Source organism: Physeter macrocephalus, chromosome 5 (assembly GCF_002837175.3).
Source record: "Physeter macrocephalus isolate SW-GA chromosome 5, ASM283717v5, whole genome shotgun sequence".
NCBI classification, from domain to species: Eukaryota; Metazoa; Chordata; class Mammalia; order Artiodactyla; family Physeteridae; genus Physeter; species Physeter macrocephalus.
Window position 1 is genome coordinate 70,332,555 of NC_041218.1, and position 19,323 is coordinate 70,351,877.

The 19,323-nt window shown below is 36.2% G+C and overlaps 1 protein-coding gene across 1 annotated transcript in view; it reads right to left on the reverse strand.

Moving 5' to 3' along the window:
* The window catches only part of AGMO (alkylglycerol monooxygenase), a 348,225-nt gene that overhangs the window by 238,496 nt on the left and 90,406 nt on the right, over window positions 1-19,323 (reverse strand). The window contains exon 4 of the mRNA XM_007110783.2: window positions 4,408-4,511. Within this exon, the coding sequence (XP_007110845.1) occupies window positions 4,408-4,511 (104 nt within the window). The remainder of the gene's footprint in view (window positions 1-4,407; window positions 4,512-19,323) is intronic.

Consider the following 19,323-nt stretch of genomic DNA (forward strand, 5'->3'; position numbering starts at 1 on the left):
CGGGCCTCTCACTGTTGTGGCCTCTCGCGTTGCGGAGCACAGGCTCCGGACGCGCAGGCTCAGCGGCCATGGCTCACGGGCCCAGCCGCTCTGCGGCATGTGGGATCTTCCCGGACCGGGGCACGAACCCGTGTCTCCTGCATCGGCAGGCGGACTCTCAACCACTGCGCCACCAGGGAAGCCCCTATAACTATGTTTTGAACATAAAGCTTTAGCATTCAGATATTTTATTTATAAAGTTGGAAGAAAATGAGATGTTAACCCTGACCCTATTATATATTACATAATATTCATGGGTCTAGACACATTTTATTATTTGCAAAGTGGAGAGACTATCATGTTTAAGACTATCATTATATTAATTAAGATGTATAATAAGAGACTGAAGTAGCAAGCAAAACCATACATTTAATTATATAATGAATAAGCCTCACTTAAAAAGGCACTACCAAAAGGGGCAATATAGGGATGGGGATTAAGAGGTATAAACTATAATGTACAAAACAGACAAGGATATATTGTACAATACTGTTTTGCTGAAAGCCTGCTTTCTGTTTCAAGGTTCATTGGATTCACTGGCAAAATAACCACTCATCTCGCACAAATGAGCAGATTTAATTACTTATTAATAGAAGATTATTTAACTTAATTTCAATATACAGTCATTAGAAGGGGATGAATAAAAGTATTAGAGAGACATAACAGAGTATATATCACCAGATTGGGCAGACACCTATATCCAGATTCAAACAGCAAGCTGGAGTCCCAGTTGGGAAGGGTCCCGGGTGGTACATCCACCCCACAGGTGAGACTTCAGTTTGCCACTCGAAGGAGCCCAGTTTTTAGCACCAGGCCACAGGCTGATAACAATCAGCCTACATGCAAGTTTGCAGCTCTGGTTATTGTCATAAATGCCTTGGTCTTAACTCATAAGTCTTGGAATGTTCTTGATCCCCAGGGACTGGCCAGAACCTCAAGGTGCAAGAAGTCCCAGGACTTACTCTCTATCTTATCTAGTGGTTTACAATGTGTGCTGGCGCCACCCCTTTGGCCTGGGTGTAGCTCAGCAGTTTGGCATGCAGCCAGCTTTAGTGTCATTGTCAGGTCAGAGAGAGGCCTAGTGTGGCCTCTGAAGCCTGAACAAGACTACTTTACTAGCTTCCCCAACAAATACAGGGAATATAGCCAATATTTTATAATAACTATAAATGAAGTATAACCTTTAAAAATTGTGAATCACTATTTTGTATACCTGTAACATATAGTATTGTACATTGACTACACTTCAATACAAAATAAATCAATAATTTGGGGAAAAAAAGGTACTCCACTAATTGTAGCTCTTTGGGGATAAGTAATGGTAAATCACCTAAAACTGGATTTTAAAAATGCAAAAAGTATGGTTATAAATTCTCATCTTTAACTACTTTAAATGACACACCTGCCACCCTAATTTTCATAGTAATGTCAAAGAAAAGCACTCTGAGCTTAATTTTGCTTTTCATTTCACAAATCAATTTTCTCTCCAAAGACATGACCCATTTATTATTTGTTCTAAAATACACTGTTACCTTAGTAGCTACCAAATTATATGCCTTATATAGCTGTATCGATGAAAAGAATCTTACAAAAGATTCAAAGAAAATGAAGAGACCTGACAACTCTGATTTTAATGTCTAGAAAGACGTATCACAGACTGGCAACCATCACAGATCCTGAAACCATCCAAGTTATCTTCTGGTACACTTACAAATATTAACCAAGAATCCAGGCTGATTGACAATCCCTACCTTTCATGTCTCATACTGGAAATCCTCTCTTCCTCCCCATCTCCACCCAAAATTAACAGCTGTAATGCATTCCCAATGCTCATTTACTTATTCAGCATATTTTCTGTGTCTTTGGCAAACTGATAAGAGGTTATAAAGGGAATTTAGTCTGGCAATAAATAGGTGTGAACCTGCATTTCACTTCAACTTTCACTAATCTGTATCTCTGGATGCATTGATATAATAGGGGAAAGGACACAAGCTAGACCGGGATAAAGATGGGAGTCAGATGTCTGGACTGTTCCAACCAACAATGTTCAATACTGGATGATGGGTGGGCTCCCCTGAGATTCATTTTGTAGCTTTAAAAATAGATGATTTAAATATGGTATCTCCCAGGTTTCTTCTACTTCTGAAATCTCTGATGCTCACATAGAAAATTTTCCTTTGATCATTCCTCAGATAATTAACTCATTAACGACACTGATTTCCCTGGAGCAACGTCCAACATAGCTACATCCCTTGGAGACTTTCTCCCCCAAAATGTAACTACTGGTGGTTTGAGTTATCCTTATGTAAAGAGTAATATATAAATCAGGAGAGAATAAATATTTCTGAGATTATTATTTTAAGCAGTCATATAGTCAGCCTATTTTGTATAGGATAATAGAAATTTGTATTAATGCAGCTATTCCTTAAGAAGGGAGGGTGGACAGTATTCTCCTCCCCAGTCAGGAGTCTGTCCTTCCCTCCATTCACTGGACCAGTCTTGAGGTATATACAGCTGTGTAATAGGTAGTCTTTTCCTCTACTTTTAACCATCTAAATTTCCAGCACAAGCTGGCTATAGAAGATGTGAGGGGGAAATTATCTATCTATCTATCTATCTATCTTTTCCATCTATATTGCTTAGAGCTGTGTTATACATTGAATCATGTCACTCTAAAGTTCATGTGTCGAAATCCTATTTCCTAATACCTCAGCATGTGACCTTATTTGGAAATAGGATCATTGCAGATGTGATCAGTTAAGATGTGGTCATAAGGGAGTAGGGTGGGCTCCTAATCCAATATGACTAGTGTCCTTATAAAAAAAAGAGAAATTTGAACACAGACACAGGGAGACCCCCATGTGAAGATCAGACTCCCATGGGGAATGAAGATTGGAGAAGCTAGGAGAAAGGACTTGAACAGCTGCTCCCCCAGAGTCTTCAGAGGGACCATGACCCTGCCAGCATTGGTTTCAACCTTCTGGCCTCCAGAACTGTGAGACAATACAATTCTGTTGTTCTAAACCACCCAGTTTGTGGTACTTTGCAACAGGCCTAGGAAATTAATATAAGCTGTAACACAGGTGTATGGTGTGGGGAGCAGGGGGTGGATTTCCTTCACTATCCTTTTCAGCAGATGTATTAGTGCCATCACTGGCTTATCCATTTGTATGGCCTATGCTCCTGTTTGAGTCAGAACACATGCCAGTATATCTATTGATTATGAGGAATCTGATTTCAAATATGGGACTCTGTCACTTACTGGTTGTGTAATTAACCTCATTGACCTACTGGTACCTGATAATGGTAATACTTGATCTAGCATAGCATGGGGGGCAGGGATCAAAAGAGATGACATAAGTGAAAAACAATACAGAGGTACATAGTGTAGCGGTTAAGATCTTTGCAGCCAGGTTGAATGAGTTCAAATTCTATTCCTCCCTTTACTAGTTTTGTGACTGAACTATGGACTCAGTTATCATTTTGAAATGAGAGTTATACTAGTACCTATGCCTTGAAGTTGTCATGAAGAACAAATGAATTAATACATAAAGAGGTCTTAGATGATTGTCTGGCACATAGAAAATATTCAATAATCATATCCAGTAGAAGTATTATACATGCAAACTATTAAGAACCATACAGATTAACATTTGTATTATTATCCTTATAATTTATCATTAGTAAACAGCTACTGATGAATGCACTTATACATTGATAACTCTGACTTTCTAGCTCAAGGTGCATTTCAGCAGCAGTACTTTAGACAGCTCAGAAGAGCTAAAGAGGGACAATCACAGATGAGGTCTGATACCAAGTGGATCAGATTTGCCCAGAGGATCAGAAGAATCTTAGAACTAGAGGCAATTTCTGGTATTCATTAGTCTTGTCATTTCCTTATGTTAAAATACTTTAGAGCCAAACTTTCTGTTGAGCATTGAATTAACTATGCTAATATATAGATAAAAAGCAAAGGATTTAATTAGATTTTACTCAAGCATGCAGAAATGGGAACTGATTTTTTAAAAACTGTTTTTAAAAGTTTCTAATGAAATCTTTGCATATATTTGAATTGAGATACATTGTCTATATATCACACCCCGTAGCTGACAGTAAATAAAGAACAGCCAGCCACTTTCTCACCGTGAGTTTTGGGGGCTCAAGTAAAAGACTACCATTGGAAAAAAACACTTCTTTCATGTGTGTCTGGCTTCACAGAGGAGAAAGAAACACTTTAGTGTCTGGCCTTACAGAGGAGAAAGAAGCATTTTTTGTAAAACAGCTTCTATTCATTTACTTGGAGGAAACAGAAACAGTTGCGACTAAATGAAATTATATTATCACCTTTATTCAATTTCATAAACTTACCCAGGAAGTGTACAGTTGGAAGACAGATTGTCTCAGCGCTGTGGATAAGTTATAGTCTTCTGAACTGTGGTGTGTTTGGTGTGCAGCCCACATAATATTAACCTCTGCAAAACACACAATTTGAAATGAGCCATGACAATAAGAACAAAGCAACTTTCATTTTCAGTTATGTATGCTGCTCTGTTGAGTGAGGAAGAAAAACCTCGAACATCTCTGAAAAAGCTAGCCAATATAATTATAATTAAAATGAGCTGCCTCAAATCATATTTGGAAGCAGAGAGGGTATAAATTACAAAGAAATAAAAAAATTGAAACATAGCCAATAAATATGTATGGTGTATATGATATAATTAAATGCCTTCAGCAAACTGAAATGACTTCCAAACTTTACACTTTCCTAACATATTACAATAGGACAAGTCATAAAAGCTAACTGGTAATGTTGTAACAAATACAGTCAATGCCTTGTGATAATTTTTCAGCATGTAATAACATATTTCTAATTAAAGAAGAGTACTCTGATGGGAGAAATTGGTGTATAAATTTTGGAATGAAATATTTCATAATATTCTTCCCTAATGGCTTTTTAAGAAATTTCAAAATCTGTCTATTGGAATAAGAGGCAAAGCAGAATAACATCTGGCCCTAAGATTTAAGGTTTCAGTTTTATTTACAGATATGTATTCATAACTAATAGTTACATATAGTTCTTCCCATACCTCACCAAAACAGTATACCATTTCTAAAATTGTCCCACATAATTGAGGTTTGTCCTCAAAATAAAAAAGAAAATGCAAATTGTTAATTTTCACTGAACATTATGTAAATTGTCCTCATACTGTCTTGAGATCCATATATACCTAAAGGATAGTTGCTTGCCTTTTCTACAGCAAATGTGCCACTATAATAACCACCTAAGTATATGGAATTTAAGAAAACAGGCCCACATTTTTCATTCTGCCCTCATTTTTCATTTCCTACCGGAATTACAGATCAAAATGCCATATATTCTGTTTTAGTAAAAGAAAGTATGCTCTTAGCTAAACTAACTTACATTTTATCCTTTGCTACAAATACACGAGATAGAATTAAACATATGATGTGATAATTGTATCCCTGCCAGTATAGATTAGAAATTTTAAATTTTTTAGGCTTGGATGCATGGGAACTGAACAGTGAACCTAAAAGCGGAAATATTGAGTTATTGGTCTCTGCAGCTGCCATATATTCATAGTTTAGTTCTGTGAGAATGAGATTATGAACAGGATTATGAATACATAGCTCTATCAGAAGTCATTTCTATTAAAGTCATATATTTTCAAGTGGAGCAAGTATTTTCACAAACCATCAGTTTATATCTAACTTAGATCCTGACTGGTTTCACATTTTAATCATTTTAATCATTCCTAGTAATGACCCTGTATTTCTACCTGAACAATGAAGGAACTTGTTCTTACACAAATGAGAACTACTTCACCATAATGATCTTTAACTTGCCAAGCATAATCTCTGAAATAACCTAGAACCTAAATCTCTGGTTTACTGACTAGCCTATATAGCTATAAATAAGAGAGATACAAAGAATCCCTTGGCACTTGAAATCTTCGGATGTTGTGTGGAATATTATTAAGAGGTAATAAATTTGATGAATCTCCTAAATCTTTTAAAACTTCTTACAGATTGAACATCTGAAGTAATCTAAACACCATTTTCTCTTTAGAACATACCCATTACTGAACACTTCAGAATTTGTCACATAAAAACTTCATTACAAATAAAAACACTACTTTGTTGGACCTTTCAGGATTTGTTTTAAAAAATTCATCATAATGTATCCATGTTATGATTTCACAAGTGGATGAGCTAATCAGATGGGGTTTAATTAGAGGGTAATAATATGCATTGGAACTACCTCCTTGTAATCGCCACAGAAGCTAAATGGTGGAACAAAGAATCCACGAGGGTGGAGGTTAAAGACCTGTCTCTATAGTTGTTTTAAAAGCATTTACTTCCTATCACAAACTGTGTGTAACACAAGCCTTCATTCAATGAAGTACAGCTGTATAAACAGGGTGCAGTAACTGGATCCCACTGCCTTACCTCTGTCACTTTTCAGAATTGGGAAAAACAAGAAGAAATATAGAATTTTTTTTTCACAGTCTATATTCAGTTTACTTGAAGTAAATTATTTTCAAAGGTGGTTATAAAAATACATTTTATAGAAAATTCTCCCCACAGTTTTTTAGTAAATAAAATGAGAAAAAGTTAATAGTACATTTATATATATGTTCATCTTCCCTAATACTTGAATTGATGAGTTGTCTGTTCTAAGGAAGAAAACCAAATGTTAAAGAGAAAAAATTGATATTATCACAATAAACTTCTTTCTGTGAAAAAATATTAATAAAATTATAAGTTGTCAACAATAATAATTTTCTTTTCCTTTAAGAAAAAATTATTGATTTTCTAAGCATATGATGTTATTATGGCTTTTTAATGATATCAGAAATAATAATGCTACTTCCCAGTGCCAAAATATAGATTTCTTTAAATATATTTTATTAATACATTGACCAATCATTCCATTGGTTTGGCCAAAATTTAATGTAATATGTGTGTTTGTATGTATGTTATATTCTTGAGTTTGTTAACTTGTTTCTATTTTTTGTAAATTAAGGTACAACTTACATACAGTGAAATCCATCCCTTTTGATATTTAGTTCTACGAGTTTTTACCAAACAAACACCACGTGTAATCACTGTCACAATCAAGATAAGATATGGAACAGTGTTGATCACCCCCAAAAGTTCCCTGTTCTACTTTGTGTATGGCAGGCTGACTCTACCATGGCTCCCAGATTCAGATGATGAGATTCTGGACTTTGAACTGATAATGTGATGGGATGAAATGTTTAGGACCTTGGGAGAGGTGAGTGTGTTTTGAATGTGAGAGAAATAAGAATCCATGGGATCCAGAGGATTCCTATAGGAGGTGGCCTCTAAGATGGCACCCAGTGATTCTTGCCTACTGGTGTTCAACCCCCTATATAAATCCACTCCTTGGGTGTGGGCTGGATTTAATGACTCCCTTCTAGTAAATGTAATTTTGGCAAAGGTGATGGGATGTCACTTCTGATATTAGGTTATAAAAAGACTGTGGCTTATGTCTTAGGTGCTATCTCTTGTACTCTCATATACTCTGTCTGAGCAAAGTCACCTGCTGTGTTGTGAACTGCCCTTTGGAGAAGCACATATGACAGGGAACTAGGAGAGGCCTCAGATTAACCAGTTAGCAAGGAACTAAGCTCCTCAACCCAAACTCCACAAGAAACTGAATCCCACCAACAACCATGTACGTGAGTTTGGAAGCCGATCCACCCCCACTTGAGTCTTCAGATAACACTACAGCCAGAAGACAGCTTAACTGCTTATCTACAGCCTCATGAAAGACCTTGAGCCAGAAGCACTGATCTAAGCTGTGCACTGATTTCTGACCTACAGAAGCTGTGAGAGAAGTCACGGATGTGTTACAAAGCAGTAGAAAATTAATACTGTGGTCAATTCTCCTTGACCTCATTCTCAGTCCCTAGTATCCACTGATTTGGTTTCTTTCACTTAGCATAATGCATCACAGATTCCTCCATTTTGCTGTGTTTATCAGTAGTTTGTTCCCTTTTTTGCTGAGTAGTATTGCATTTGTATGGATGTACCACAGTTTTTGTTTTGTTTTGTTTTGATCCACTTAGTAGTTGAACATTTCAAGTGTTTCCAGTATTTGGCAATTACAAATAAAGCATCTATAAATTTTCTAGTATAGTTTTCATGTGAACATAAGTTTCATTTCACTTTGGCACATACTCAGGAGTGAGATTACTGAACTGTATGGGATGTTTACATTAGGTTGTCAAAAACTGTCAAAACGTTTTCCAAACTGACCGTGCCATTTTATATTACCACCAGCAGTATATGAGAGTTAAATTTGCTACACATCTCTGACAGCACTTGACATTATTAATTTTATTTATTTATATGATAACATTCATATATAACATATATGATAATAGGTGTGTATTATTATCACTTTGAAATTTTAATTTGCTTCTCTGCAATAGCGAATGACAATGATTACCTCTCCATGTGCTTATTTGCCATTTATATGTCTTCTTTGTCTATTCAAAATTAGTGCCCACAGTTTAATTGGGTTGTTTTTTTATTATTGAGTTTTGAGATATCTTTATATATTCTGCACACAAATATTTCCTCCCAGTCTGCGGTTTGACTTTTCATTTTTTTTTTACAGTACCTAATGAAGAACACTGGGTTTTAATTTTGATGAAATCCAATTTATATACACGAGAGTTATATTAAAAGATATTTTTAGTGTGTATAAGAACAGAGGTTACTTCCAAGAAACTTTTCAGAATGAGGACAAATTTGTAAGCAGAGTAAACTTGTAATTTAGAAGCTAACAGATTCTATATGTACTATACATCTAAAGTATATCTAAATAAGTCTCTTGTCATTTCTTGTCACCTATCAAATGGAGAGAAATAATTCTTTAGGTTAATCTGAGACACAAACGAAGTCTACAAGGAATTTTTACAGCTATATGATAGCTATTTAATCTTCAGTAGTGGACAGGACGTCTTGGGGCATCCTGGGGGTGATGATGTTGCCTTCACTCATAATTTGGAAAACCTTCGAGCTGTGAAGGAAAAAATGTTCAGGCATAGTTGCAAAATGTTGGTGTTTGCACCAAGAAAGGCATGTTAGTAACACTTGATGGAACATTTAACATATTGTGTGGTAACTATGGAACATGAGAACTGCAAGGAGTTTATGAGGTTACTTAGTTCAAATTCTTTATTTTATAAGTAATAAAAATGAAATTAAAAGGGAGAGGGGAAAAAAGTTTCATTAAAGGAAAGAAAGCTTTTTAAAATTTTGTCTCTCTCTCTCAACAGTGATTTATTTGATGCATTCCTTCCCCTCTTGGAGTTTTATTTCTCCTTCAGAGATGGAGGTGACTGGGACCAACTATTCTGTGAGCCCCAGATGACATGTATTTGGTAATTTCCAATAAGTAAAGGACATTAAGGAGCTCAACACACATTATTAAATGATGGTGTTAAATTTCTTGCATTGGAGCTACTGCTTACTGCCTTTTGCACGAAATCTGACACTACAAAACACTGAACTAGTCAATTTTTGAATGAAAACTATTGTCACTCTGAATTTGAAAATATCAGTACCAGGTATAAGTGAATCCTTTAAAAATTTGTTCTATCTCTTTCCAACAGATAAGCATGATTGATAAATGATTTCAAAAAAGTAACTGAACTAAGCAATCAAAATATTAGTAACAGACTCGAACTGTCAAAGTAAAGTCTAAATGGAAAATTTAATAGCTGGTGAAATAACAAAGAATATACCCTCATTGAATGCATTGATGATGACATCATCATTTTTGTCATCACAATTTCATTCACTTCCTATAGCAACAAATCAAAGTGATGATAAAATTGATGATATTGCTAATTCAGTGAATAGAGATTGATAGTCTTTATTGAGTATTTTTTTCTAATCTGTCCTTTGTCCACTTAATACCAAAACATAAATGACTAAGTATATCTAAAAATGTCAAATCAATGAGAATAAAATTGATAAACTGGCTGGACCTCCATATTTTTGTTCAACACATTTTGCATATATCCAGATGTTCAGCATCATAGAAACCAGTCATCTGAAGGACTGACCAAATTTTCACTTTTTATCTATACATTTGGCAACATGTAGATATTAAATCATCTCTCTAGAGGAGGTAACAAATGATGGCTCTAAAATTGTCACAAACACTAAACTGTCTCTCTAATCTTTCTAGCAATCACAACTTTAACACTTTTTTAAAATTTATGTTCAAATGGCAGTCTTTAAAAACTAGCATGCAGAATTTTAAAAGACTAGTTCTCCATTCATATGTTTAAATTCTTTCAAAATTTAAACAAAAAATAAAAGAAGATACAGCTTTTTAGTATGAAGCAAAAATAAATCCTTAAGAATGTATATCATCTTTTCAATCAAAACTTCCATTTCTATACAATGCAAAAGCAAGAAAAAATATGATGCTTATTATTGTTATTTGGATGAAATGTTGAAATTAATTGAAGATCTAAAAGAATGTTATTTCCACCTACCATACCCACTATCATTAAAAATGAAAAATGTGATTTTAAAATTTCAGAATTTTGACATGTCCATATTCAGTTCAATTGTATTCTATTTTAAATCCATTTAGGAAAGTCTAAAAATTAAGATTATACTTGATAAGATTTCATTTAAATTGTGTATTTTTTTAAAAATAAGGATTTATTTAGCACTAATTTACTGAATCCCTACTATGTATATCTTTGTGGATATTCTGATAGATAAAAGCATGCAATCAATCAAACAAACAAACAAAAAACATCCCTCAAAGAACCCACAACTAAATAGAAGCGAAAGAAAGATATAGAAAGAACTCGCTGATACAGGAAACTTGTACATCCCTTAAAATAAAAATAATTCTGTGTAAATTGTACATGTTCTGCATCATTTTGTAGTCACTGTTTCATAACAACTTTTGAAAGATTATTATAACCAAGGCTTCCATGAAATATAAGACGACATTAGCTTCACTCTGTCTGACAGATTAAGTGACCCCTTCCCTACCTGTCTTTCTATATGTCTAGTCTCCACATTTTCTAGAAATGAGATTTTACAATATCTCATACAATTTAAATTTGGGTCATTGCCTACTTACCTAATGGTTAGAAATGCAATGAGTTCCTCCTTGACTTTACTCAAAGATGAGACTGATTAATGATAATAATAATAATAGCAATGATTGTAAACACACAAAAGGGCTTATCATGTTCTAGGGGATATTTTAAACACATTATATGTATTAATTCATGTATTATCTATAACAATACTAGAGGTAGATATTTGTATAGTTTCCCTTTTATAAATGAGGAAAGAGATATATGAGATTTAATAACTTGCATAAGTAATGATTATTTTTCTTATGACATACTAATAAATTTTATCATTGGCAGAAACCATATTTTCTAGCACCACTGCCCCTCAGTGGGTTTGTGTGTCTGATTCTCAATGATGCAGTGTGAGTAAAAATAATGTGTGTCACCCCGGGCAGGGGTAGAGAACTGGTGTGATCCTTTGCACTCTCTCTGTTCCCCTCCAACTGCCAGACAGGATATTCAGTGGAGGACGCTGAAGCCTTAGGGTATGCAAAGAAACAAGACAGAAGGATCTTGGCTATCTGACTATCAGTGTAGAATAGAAAGCTCCCATTGACCCTTATTTAACCAGGATGTGAATGAGAAATAAATCTATTGTGCTAAGTCACTGGGATTTGTTATCGCTCAGAGACCTTATTCCCCACTAGTAATTTTTGCTCTTAATACATATAAATATGACGCAAAACCCCCCAATATCAGTGACCTTATTACAGATCTATGTGCTCTATCACTCAGTGTTTCCTATGGACTGACTTCTATGAGGAAAGCACTTCATAGCATACTGGGTACCTGTGTTTCTAAAAGCAACCTCCAACTAGCATAGCTCAAAGTAATGTATTTTCTTATCATTAGCCTTCCAAAATGAATGCTTCAAAGAGATGGCAATAGGGAATCCAGAACATATCCTGCAGATGTTTCCTCTCTCTTTCTTCTACTACCTTGAGTCTCCCCTCACTTCATTCTAATGAAAGGTTTGCCTTGCCTTGGGGCAGGTGTGTATAACAGGGCTGGGAATGTGAAGGAAAGAGAAATGTCACATATCTTGTTAGTAGCATCTGATACCCCAGTCTCATTTCCATGCTCCTCCAAGAGTCCCCATTGTCTTCTCAACACTATTCCCGTCCTTATACTCCTCTCCTTTCATCACCACCCTGCTCTGGAAAGTCCAAGCCTGACTATTCACTTTCCTCACAATGCAGATGAATCTAAATTTTGTTCACCAAAGACCCACCATTTTATTAGTTATGTATGAACTTATTTCCACCTTTACTACCTAAACATATATAGAATAGGAAAACTTTCCTTGTTGCCTTGCCAGATCAAGGAGTAAGAACTTTTAGAAAACTTTAGCAGAACTGAGCTTTCCTTGACAGAGAAGGAGAGAAGCTATAGGACCATGTTCTCTTCCACAGAGAGTTAGATTACAGTGCCAGGAATAAAGGCTCCTATGATAAGCAAGAGGTATTAGGAATAGGAAGGGAAGCACACAGGCCTTGAGGAGTGATTGAAAGAAAGGAACTCATACTGGGCACTAGGATGAGCCCTGCAACGTCTCTCACTTCCAATCTCTCGCTATACTTCACCATCTTCAACTAATCTTCCAGGTTAGAGCCCTTGTTCCAGACCAGAAAACACAAAACCAGCCATATCTTGAAATTAAAGTTGGATTTCCTTCAGCCTAGGCCAGGTGGGTGGAATAGAAAGTGAGAGGGGGTTCCTCATCCCACTGCAAAGAGAGAGATGCTCTTGGCTTCCCAAGTTGAAAGGCTAAAAGCAGTTCCCACCTGAAATATTACTGAACATGGTAATTACGTCCTACAGAACAGTTTTCTTTCAGTTTTATGATGAACTATGTCTTTATGTAGGCAGATTTGAGAACCTAAGTTCAAAAGGAGGCATTTCTCTTTGAAAATGTGCACCTCGTTCCTAAGAGCCAGTTTACAACCAAGATTTCTAAATATTGCTCATCCATATGAGGAAATTGCTCATATACATATTTTGAGAATTGAAGCAGGGAAAGGATGAAAGTGAATCTATGAAGAGAAAAGAAAATGAGGTACATTTCCAATGTAATTTACACACAGGTGCACTCATATGTTTACCGTACATTTGTGTGTATGCATGTTTATGTATTTATATTCAAGGTAGACAGATATAAAATACACATAGTTTCATATTACATTCCACATTTAGGTACACAGATACGTAGTACGGTGCTTAAGCCTCCACCGAAAGAGTAGAAAGAAATAGTAGTGCATTTACATATGAACGTAGAGAGAGTTCTACTTTGCAGTCTACTCCATCTCTCAGAGTAGACTAAGCTTTATTGTAGGTTGTCAGTCCATATAATCTCTGCAACACTTCCAACCCATGAGATAAACTGGTTGTCTACTAGCTTAAGAATAAAATGGAAATTTGTGACTTTACTGTCCACTCTATTAGAAGGTTATAGTCTGCCTGAAAAGAACGCTGTGAATAACAGTTTGATGTCATGCACACTCTTCCTTCTCTAAGCTCCATCATTCTCCATTTATATCCCTGTGCTCCTAGCCATTTTGGGTATTGATACTTGCCAAGACTAAATATTCACCTAGATTTCTCTTCTTTCTATTTAGATTGATATTACCTCGGCCCTAGGCCATGGGCCAAGTAATTTGCTAGAGAATCCTGATTATATCCTTGGTAATGCGTGGAAGGAGCTCTTCCTCACTCAATAGAAAAAGTGTTATTGAACTAAAGTATTAAGTGGCTTGAATACTGACATTTCCAGAAATACAATAGACTAGTGAAGAGAGATTTTCGATTAAGGGAGATTCCCATACCTTTCAACCATGTGGAAAATAAGCTGTGCTTATAGGAAAACTATCCCTCTCTGCAAAAGTTGGCAGAATTAAATACAAATTCTTTGAAATAAAAGTTATCAGTATTACATTTTAAAACAATTATGAATTTGACAATTTTTATGTCTCATGAAGGTCACTTATCCATTTAATAAAACCAGATTCTAGTGCATGTGGGTCCTGGTTAGCAACTGCACAGTAATATCATGGTTTAGGTTTTGGGGGCTGTTAGTGATTTTATCATGAGATTTCCAATATATTCAGATTCTAAGGAATCCACATGCTTTACATAGAATAAAAGCAAGAAACCTTCCAGAGGATTTAATGACATATATTTGGCATTCCTAATGACCTAACTAGCACAATCTGGGGGCAGAAATCGTGGGAGAAGAACTGTCTTTATGTCAATAGAGTGAGCTAGGATTGGCAAGCACTCCCGTGCAGCATGCTCGCCTGTGGTGAGACCCAGTGAACTTCTGCTGTATTATGTTTGGAATAATGATTTCTATAATTTGTCTCCACAAGTCACAGAATCCAAGAACAAATTAACCTCCAAAGTTTGAAAGGAGAGCAACGTAAGGAAGTGAACAGGAAAGCAAAACAACCAGGGATTGTCAGGAAAAGACAGGAAAGCAGGAAAAAATGGCACTAAAACCACTAGTTAGAAGGTGGCTGCAATCTGTCTTTATTCTCCCTCTATTAAGCCTCCTGAGTGGATATAGATTACCCCTGTCAACAGCAACAAAACCTACCAGGATCTCTTTGCCAATAATAAGGGCTTTCTATTGGTCTTACCATTTGCCTTTGTGTTCTGAAACTAATTTTTACTGCTTCATAGCAAACGAGTTAGAAGCTTGGAAGATTACTGAATTTGCAAGAAATGCGATGGTGTCCAATGAAGGTGCCAGAGTGAATCAGCACTGGATGTCCCAACTGGAACAGGTCAGTCTATCCTTTGTGAATGGTTTCATTCTGACATAGATTAGCATTGTCCCTGATCTTTGAGGAACCAATCTGCATCTGACAGATTTCATTCTACACATTTGTTCCTCACTCTGTTATTATCATTTGCTGACACATCATAGAACTGAATGTTATTTGTTACTGTGATGAGTTACTTTGCCCTTTCCTCTGTTCCCTGCAAAGTAAATGTATATCTGAAATCTGAATATATGTCTGGTTTAAAAGGGAGGCTATCAACGACGACCGAGTCTCACTACTATTTGAGGAAGAGGTCTTGGAATATTCTTTGGCCATTGAGAGATGGAAGTGGTTGTGCAGGACCATATCCCCCATTATTCTAATAGACAAAACTTCATATTCTACCTCCCAAGTCCCCAACCATGACTCCGTTGCTACATGACCTTCAAACCCAAATGCTCTCTGTTAAATGAATTCATTGTTTTCTGCCCATGCTTCTTCTTTCTGTTTCTGATCTTGTAATATGACTATTGTACCTTTGATCATTCCTTTTCCCTCCCTCAGGCCCCCAGCAAGAGTCTCCGACTGACTGCCATCAATTCACCAAATCACCTGATTTTTTCCTTTCCTATCTCATACCTGCTGTCCTGGATTAAGGCCTCTTTGCCTCGGTACAACAAGAAAATATTCACTGTGTGATATCTATGTGTAAGATACTCTGCACTTATATCATTCACAATCTAGTGCAGGTCAGCAAACTGACATCACAGGCCAAACTCCAGCCCACAAACTGCTTTGTACAGCCAACAAGCTAAGAATGGTTTTTACATTTTCAAATGACAAATAAAATCGGAAGAGTAACAGTTTGTGACACATGAATAGTACATGAAAAAATATGTATCTTCCTCTTTTTTTTCTCATGTACTCTCCATTCTCTGGGCATCTTGAACACCCTCAGCACTTTTCTGATCTCGTCTTTGTGTGACTGTCAAAATATTCTTCATCTTTCAAGAATAACTGCATGTGTCATTTTCTTCAGGAAATCATATTCAGCCCTCCCAGCTACAATTATTGCATAATCCTTATTACTCCTTGGCCTCTAATGGCACAAATAACTCTGCTATTTTGTATCCTCCCCTATTTTATGAACTTCTTAATTTGAGGGATTAATTTGTCCATTGTTGTATTTTCCACAGCACCTACTGTTATCTTTGTATAGTAGATCACTAATGTATTTTCTTTTCTATGCTTACCAAAAAAAACTATTTTTGAATAATCAATAACCAAATAACTATTGATTTTATTTGCTAAATGTATTTTCATTAGTAAAATCAATGCTTTTCAAATTTTTCTTTTTCCTTCCCACTGATTCCATCTCCCTAATTTCAGTCATATCTAAACATTCCATTTTGTAAAACATGAACCCTTGGCTTTCCCTTTCCTTAATTTGTTTTTATCTCAAACATCTTAAAAGAGCAGATTATTTACTTACTTACCTCGCATTCATTCTTAAGCTCATTGTTAATATCACTTAGTTCTCTCCAAAATCATTATTGGCCTCTTTTATTGCCAAAACTAAAGACCTCATTTTAGATGTCGTCCTATTTGAACTTTCTGAAACATATGACCATTGCTTCTGTTTGAAAATCTTTTCTTCCGGCTTTAGTAACACCCCTTGCTCCCAGTTTTCCTCTTTATTCATCCAGGTGCAATTCCCTGACTTCTTCCCTGATTCTCACCCACCTTAAAGGGACCAACTCTTGTTTTTCTTTACTCCTCACTCTGTTTTTCATGGTGTGCTACCACCAATGACTTCAAGAATCACTGATCCAAAAATTGATGGTTCCCAAATACTTCAGTCTACAGGTTTCCATGGACTCTGGGTCTGAATTCCTTTTAAGAATTCTATACATATTGTACCCTGAGTCTATCTCATGGTCTTACTTTCTGTCCCCTGTCGTCCTTCTTACTTAATGGCATTACTACCACCTTGGCCACCCAGGCAAGGGAGATGACAGCCAGGGAAGGTCTCAAAGCAGAACTAGATCTCAGTGCTTTTTTGTATCCTTCTGACCTCTTTTTTTTTTGCGGTACGCGGGCCTCTCACTGTTGTGGTTTTTTTTGCGGTACGCGGGCCTCTCACTGTTGTGGCCTCCCCCATTGCAGAGCACAGGCTCCGGACGTGCAGGCTCAGTGGCCATGGCTCACGGGCCCAGCCGCTCCGCGGCATGTGGGATCCTCCTGGACTGGGGCACGAACCCGTGTCCCCTGCATTGGCAGGCGGACTCTCAACAACTGCACCACCAGGGAAGCCCTGACCTCTCTTTTGATATTTATGCAATGCTTAGCACATGATCAGGACAAAACCCAGTATCACTAAATGAATAAATTTTTTAAATGACTCCACATTAGTTTGTGATATTGTCTACTAATACATGGTAGCAAACAGGCCTAAAAGTTGGTTTTATTACTAATAGGAACAACCATATATAAAAAAAATATAAAGAGAAAAGTGGAATGGCAAAGGTAACATAGAAAAACATTATTTGTGAAAGTCAACAATAAAATGTAAGATTCTTTTGTCAAAGATTTGACATTTTAGGAAAAATCCATAAGGAACAGTATATGAATAAACTCAAAAACTATTTGACACAAACTCTAAAATAATGAGACAGCTTTTATACTACAGAAAATTTTCCTCTAATTCCTCAAGGTATTTTGAATATTATTAAATGGTGTATTACTGCCCCTCTAGTCCTGAAGTTAGAACATCAAACTTGGAGCCTGCCACCTGGATGCTGTTTACAGATTTCTTAACCATCTGCAAGAAGTCATGACTAGAGTTATCTCACCTGCTTACAGTTAAGCTTACCTTATCATGAAGTTAATCTTTACTTGAACATATATATTTTTGATACACTTATGAGGTTGGGAGAATAGGAAGGTGATACAGCACTTTAGCATTATTTTTTTTCAGAAGCCTCAAACATTAAAAAAAAAAAAAATCGAAGAATATGGCTACACAAAACTCCCTAAAAATTTTCAAATCCCCAAATGGAAAACAAAGATATTGTCAAAACACAAAGGGCTATCCCTGTGGTTTTGCTGCTAGGTAACCCACACTTGCTCATGATATCCAAGGGAAGTTAAGGGTTCCACGCACTCCTCTTGCCCTTTCTTCTGCCATTCCAAATACGTGTGGTGTTCTGTGAACTGAACTTAATTCTACCCCGTCAAATACAAAGGACCAGATATTTTATTGAAAAAATACTCTTCCCTAAGAGGACCATTGTATTTCAATATAATTTTGAAAACAAGTTGTTCGAAATGTTTTATAATGACATTAGTATGTGGAACTGTTATTTTAAAAGTTATTTTGCAAGCAATGAAGATCAATTAAATAGGTTCCAGGTAAAAGGTCATGAAGCAAAATATTACCAAAGTTTAAGGCACACGTGGAACATTTCTCAGCACAATCTAACACCCAGGAGTCCACAATAACTGCCCTTGATCTCTGAGCTTTGCAGTGCAGTGTGAATTTAAGCAGCCATAAATCTATTAGCAGATAACACGACAAATTCACATAGGTCAAAACAATGATTTGAACACATTTCGCCTAGTAATTCCCTCTTTTCTTGTGATCATCTTGTCTGAAACCTTGTCAAATGGCCAAAAAAAAAAAAAAACACCCCAGTTCTCCTGGTGTTGCAGAGTTGCATAACGTGATTTCCTATAATGATGTCACGGTTGATGCTGTAGACCATGTGAAACAGATTAACTGTGACCAAATTAGCATTCTTTTGTAAGGCCAGCTGATATGCACATGTAAAACATGAAACACCCTCATACTTTGAGAGGCAATTAAATGATTCTCAAACACTATGCTGTAAATAATTTAAACCTCATAAATATCTACCCTATAAAGTAGAGATTGCTTTTTATTTGTTTCTTTAAACAACCATCATGACAACCTAAGTCATTTCAGTGCATTTTCATCTTTGGGAAACTTACTAGGAAAATGCTTTGGTGGCTTTTTTTTTTTTTGGTTGGATAATGCCTCGTTTGTTCTTTTTAAAGAGTTCTTATGTTCATGTGTTCTCGGCTGTCTTTTGGAAAGATTGATGTCTGGTGTCACTGCTAGGAAGTGCAAACTGTTCAGCCTCACTGCAATCTATGTCCTCATCCTTTTGCTCCACAGGATACCACATACTTTGGCAGCCAACATTCAGAAGGGAAGTGCTTTAATGGTAATAAGTGATGCCAATGAAACCTTTCCCCCAGTGCTCAAAACTTAGTGGTTAGAGGCTGAGGAACCAAATGGCGGGACTGAGGGGAATAAATGACCATGTTAGCTGAAA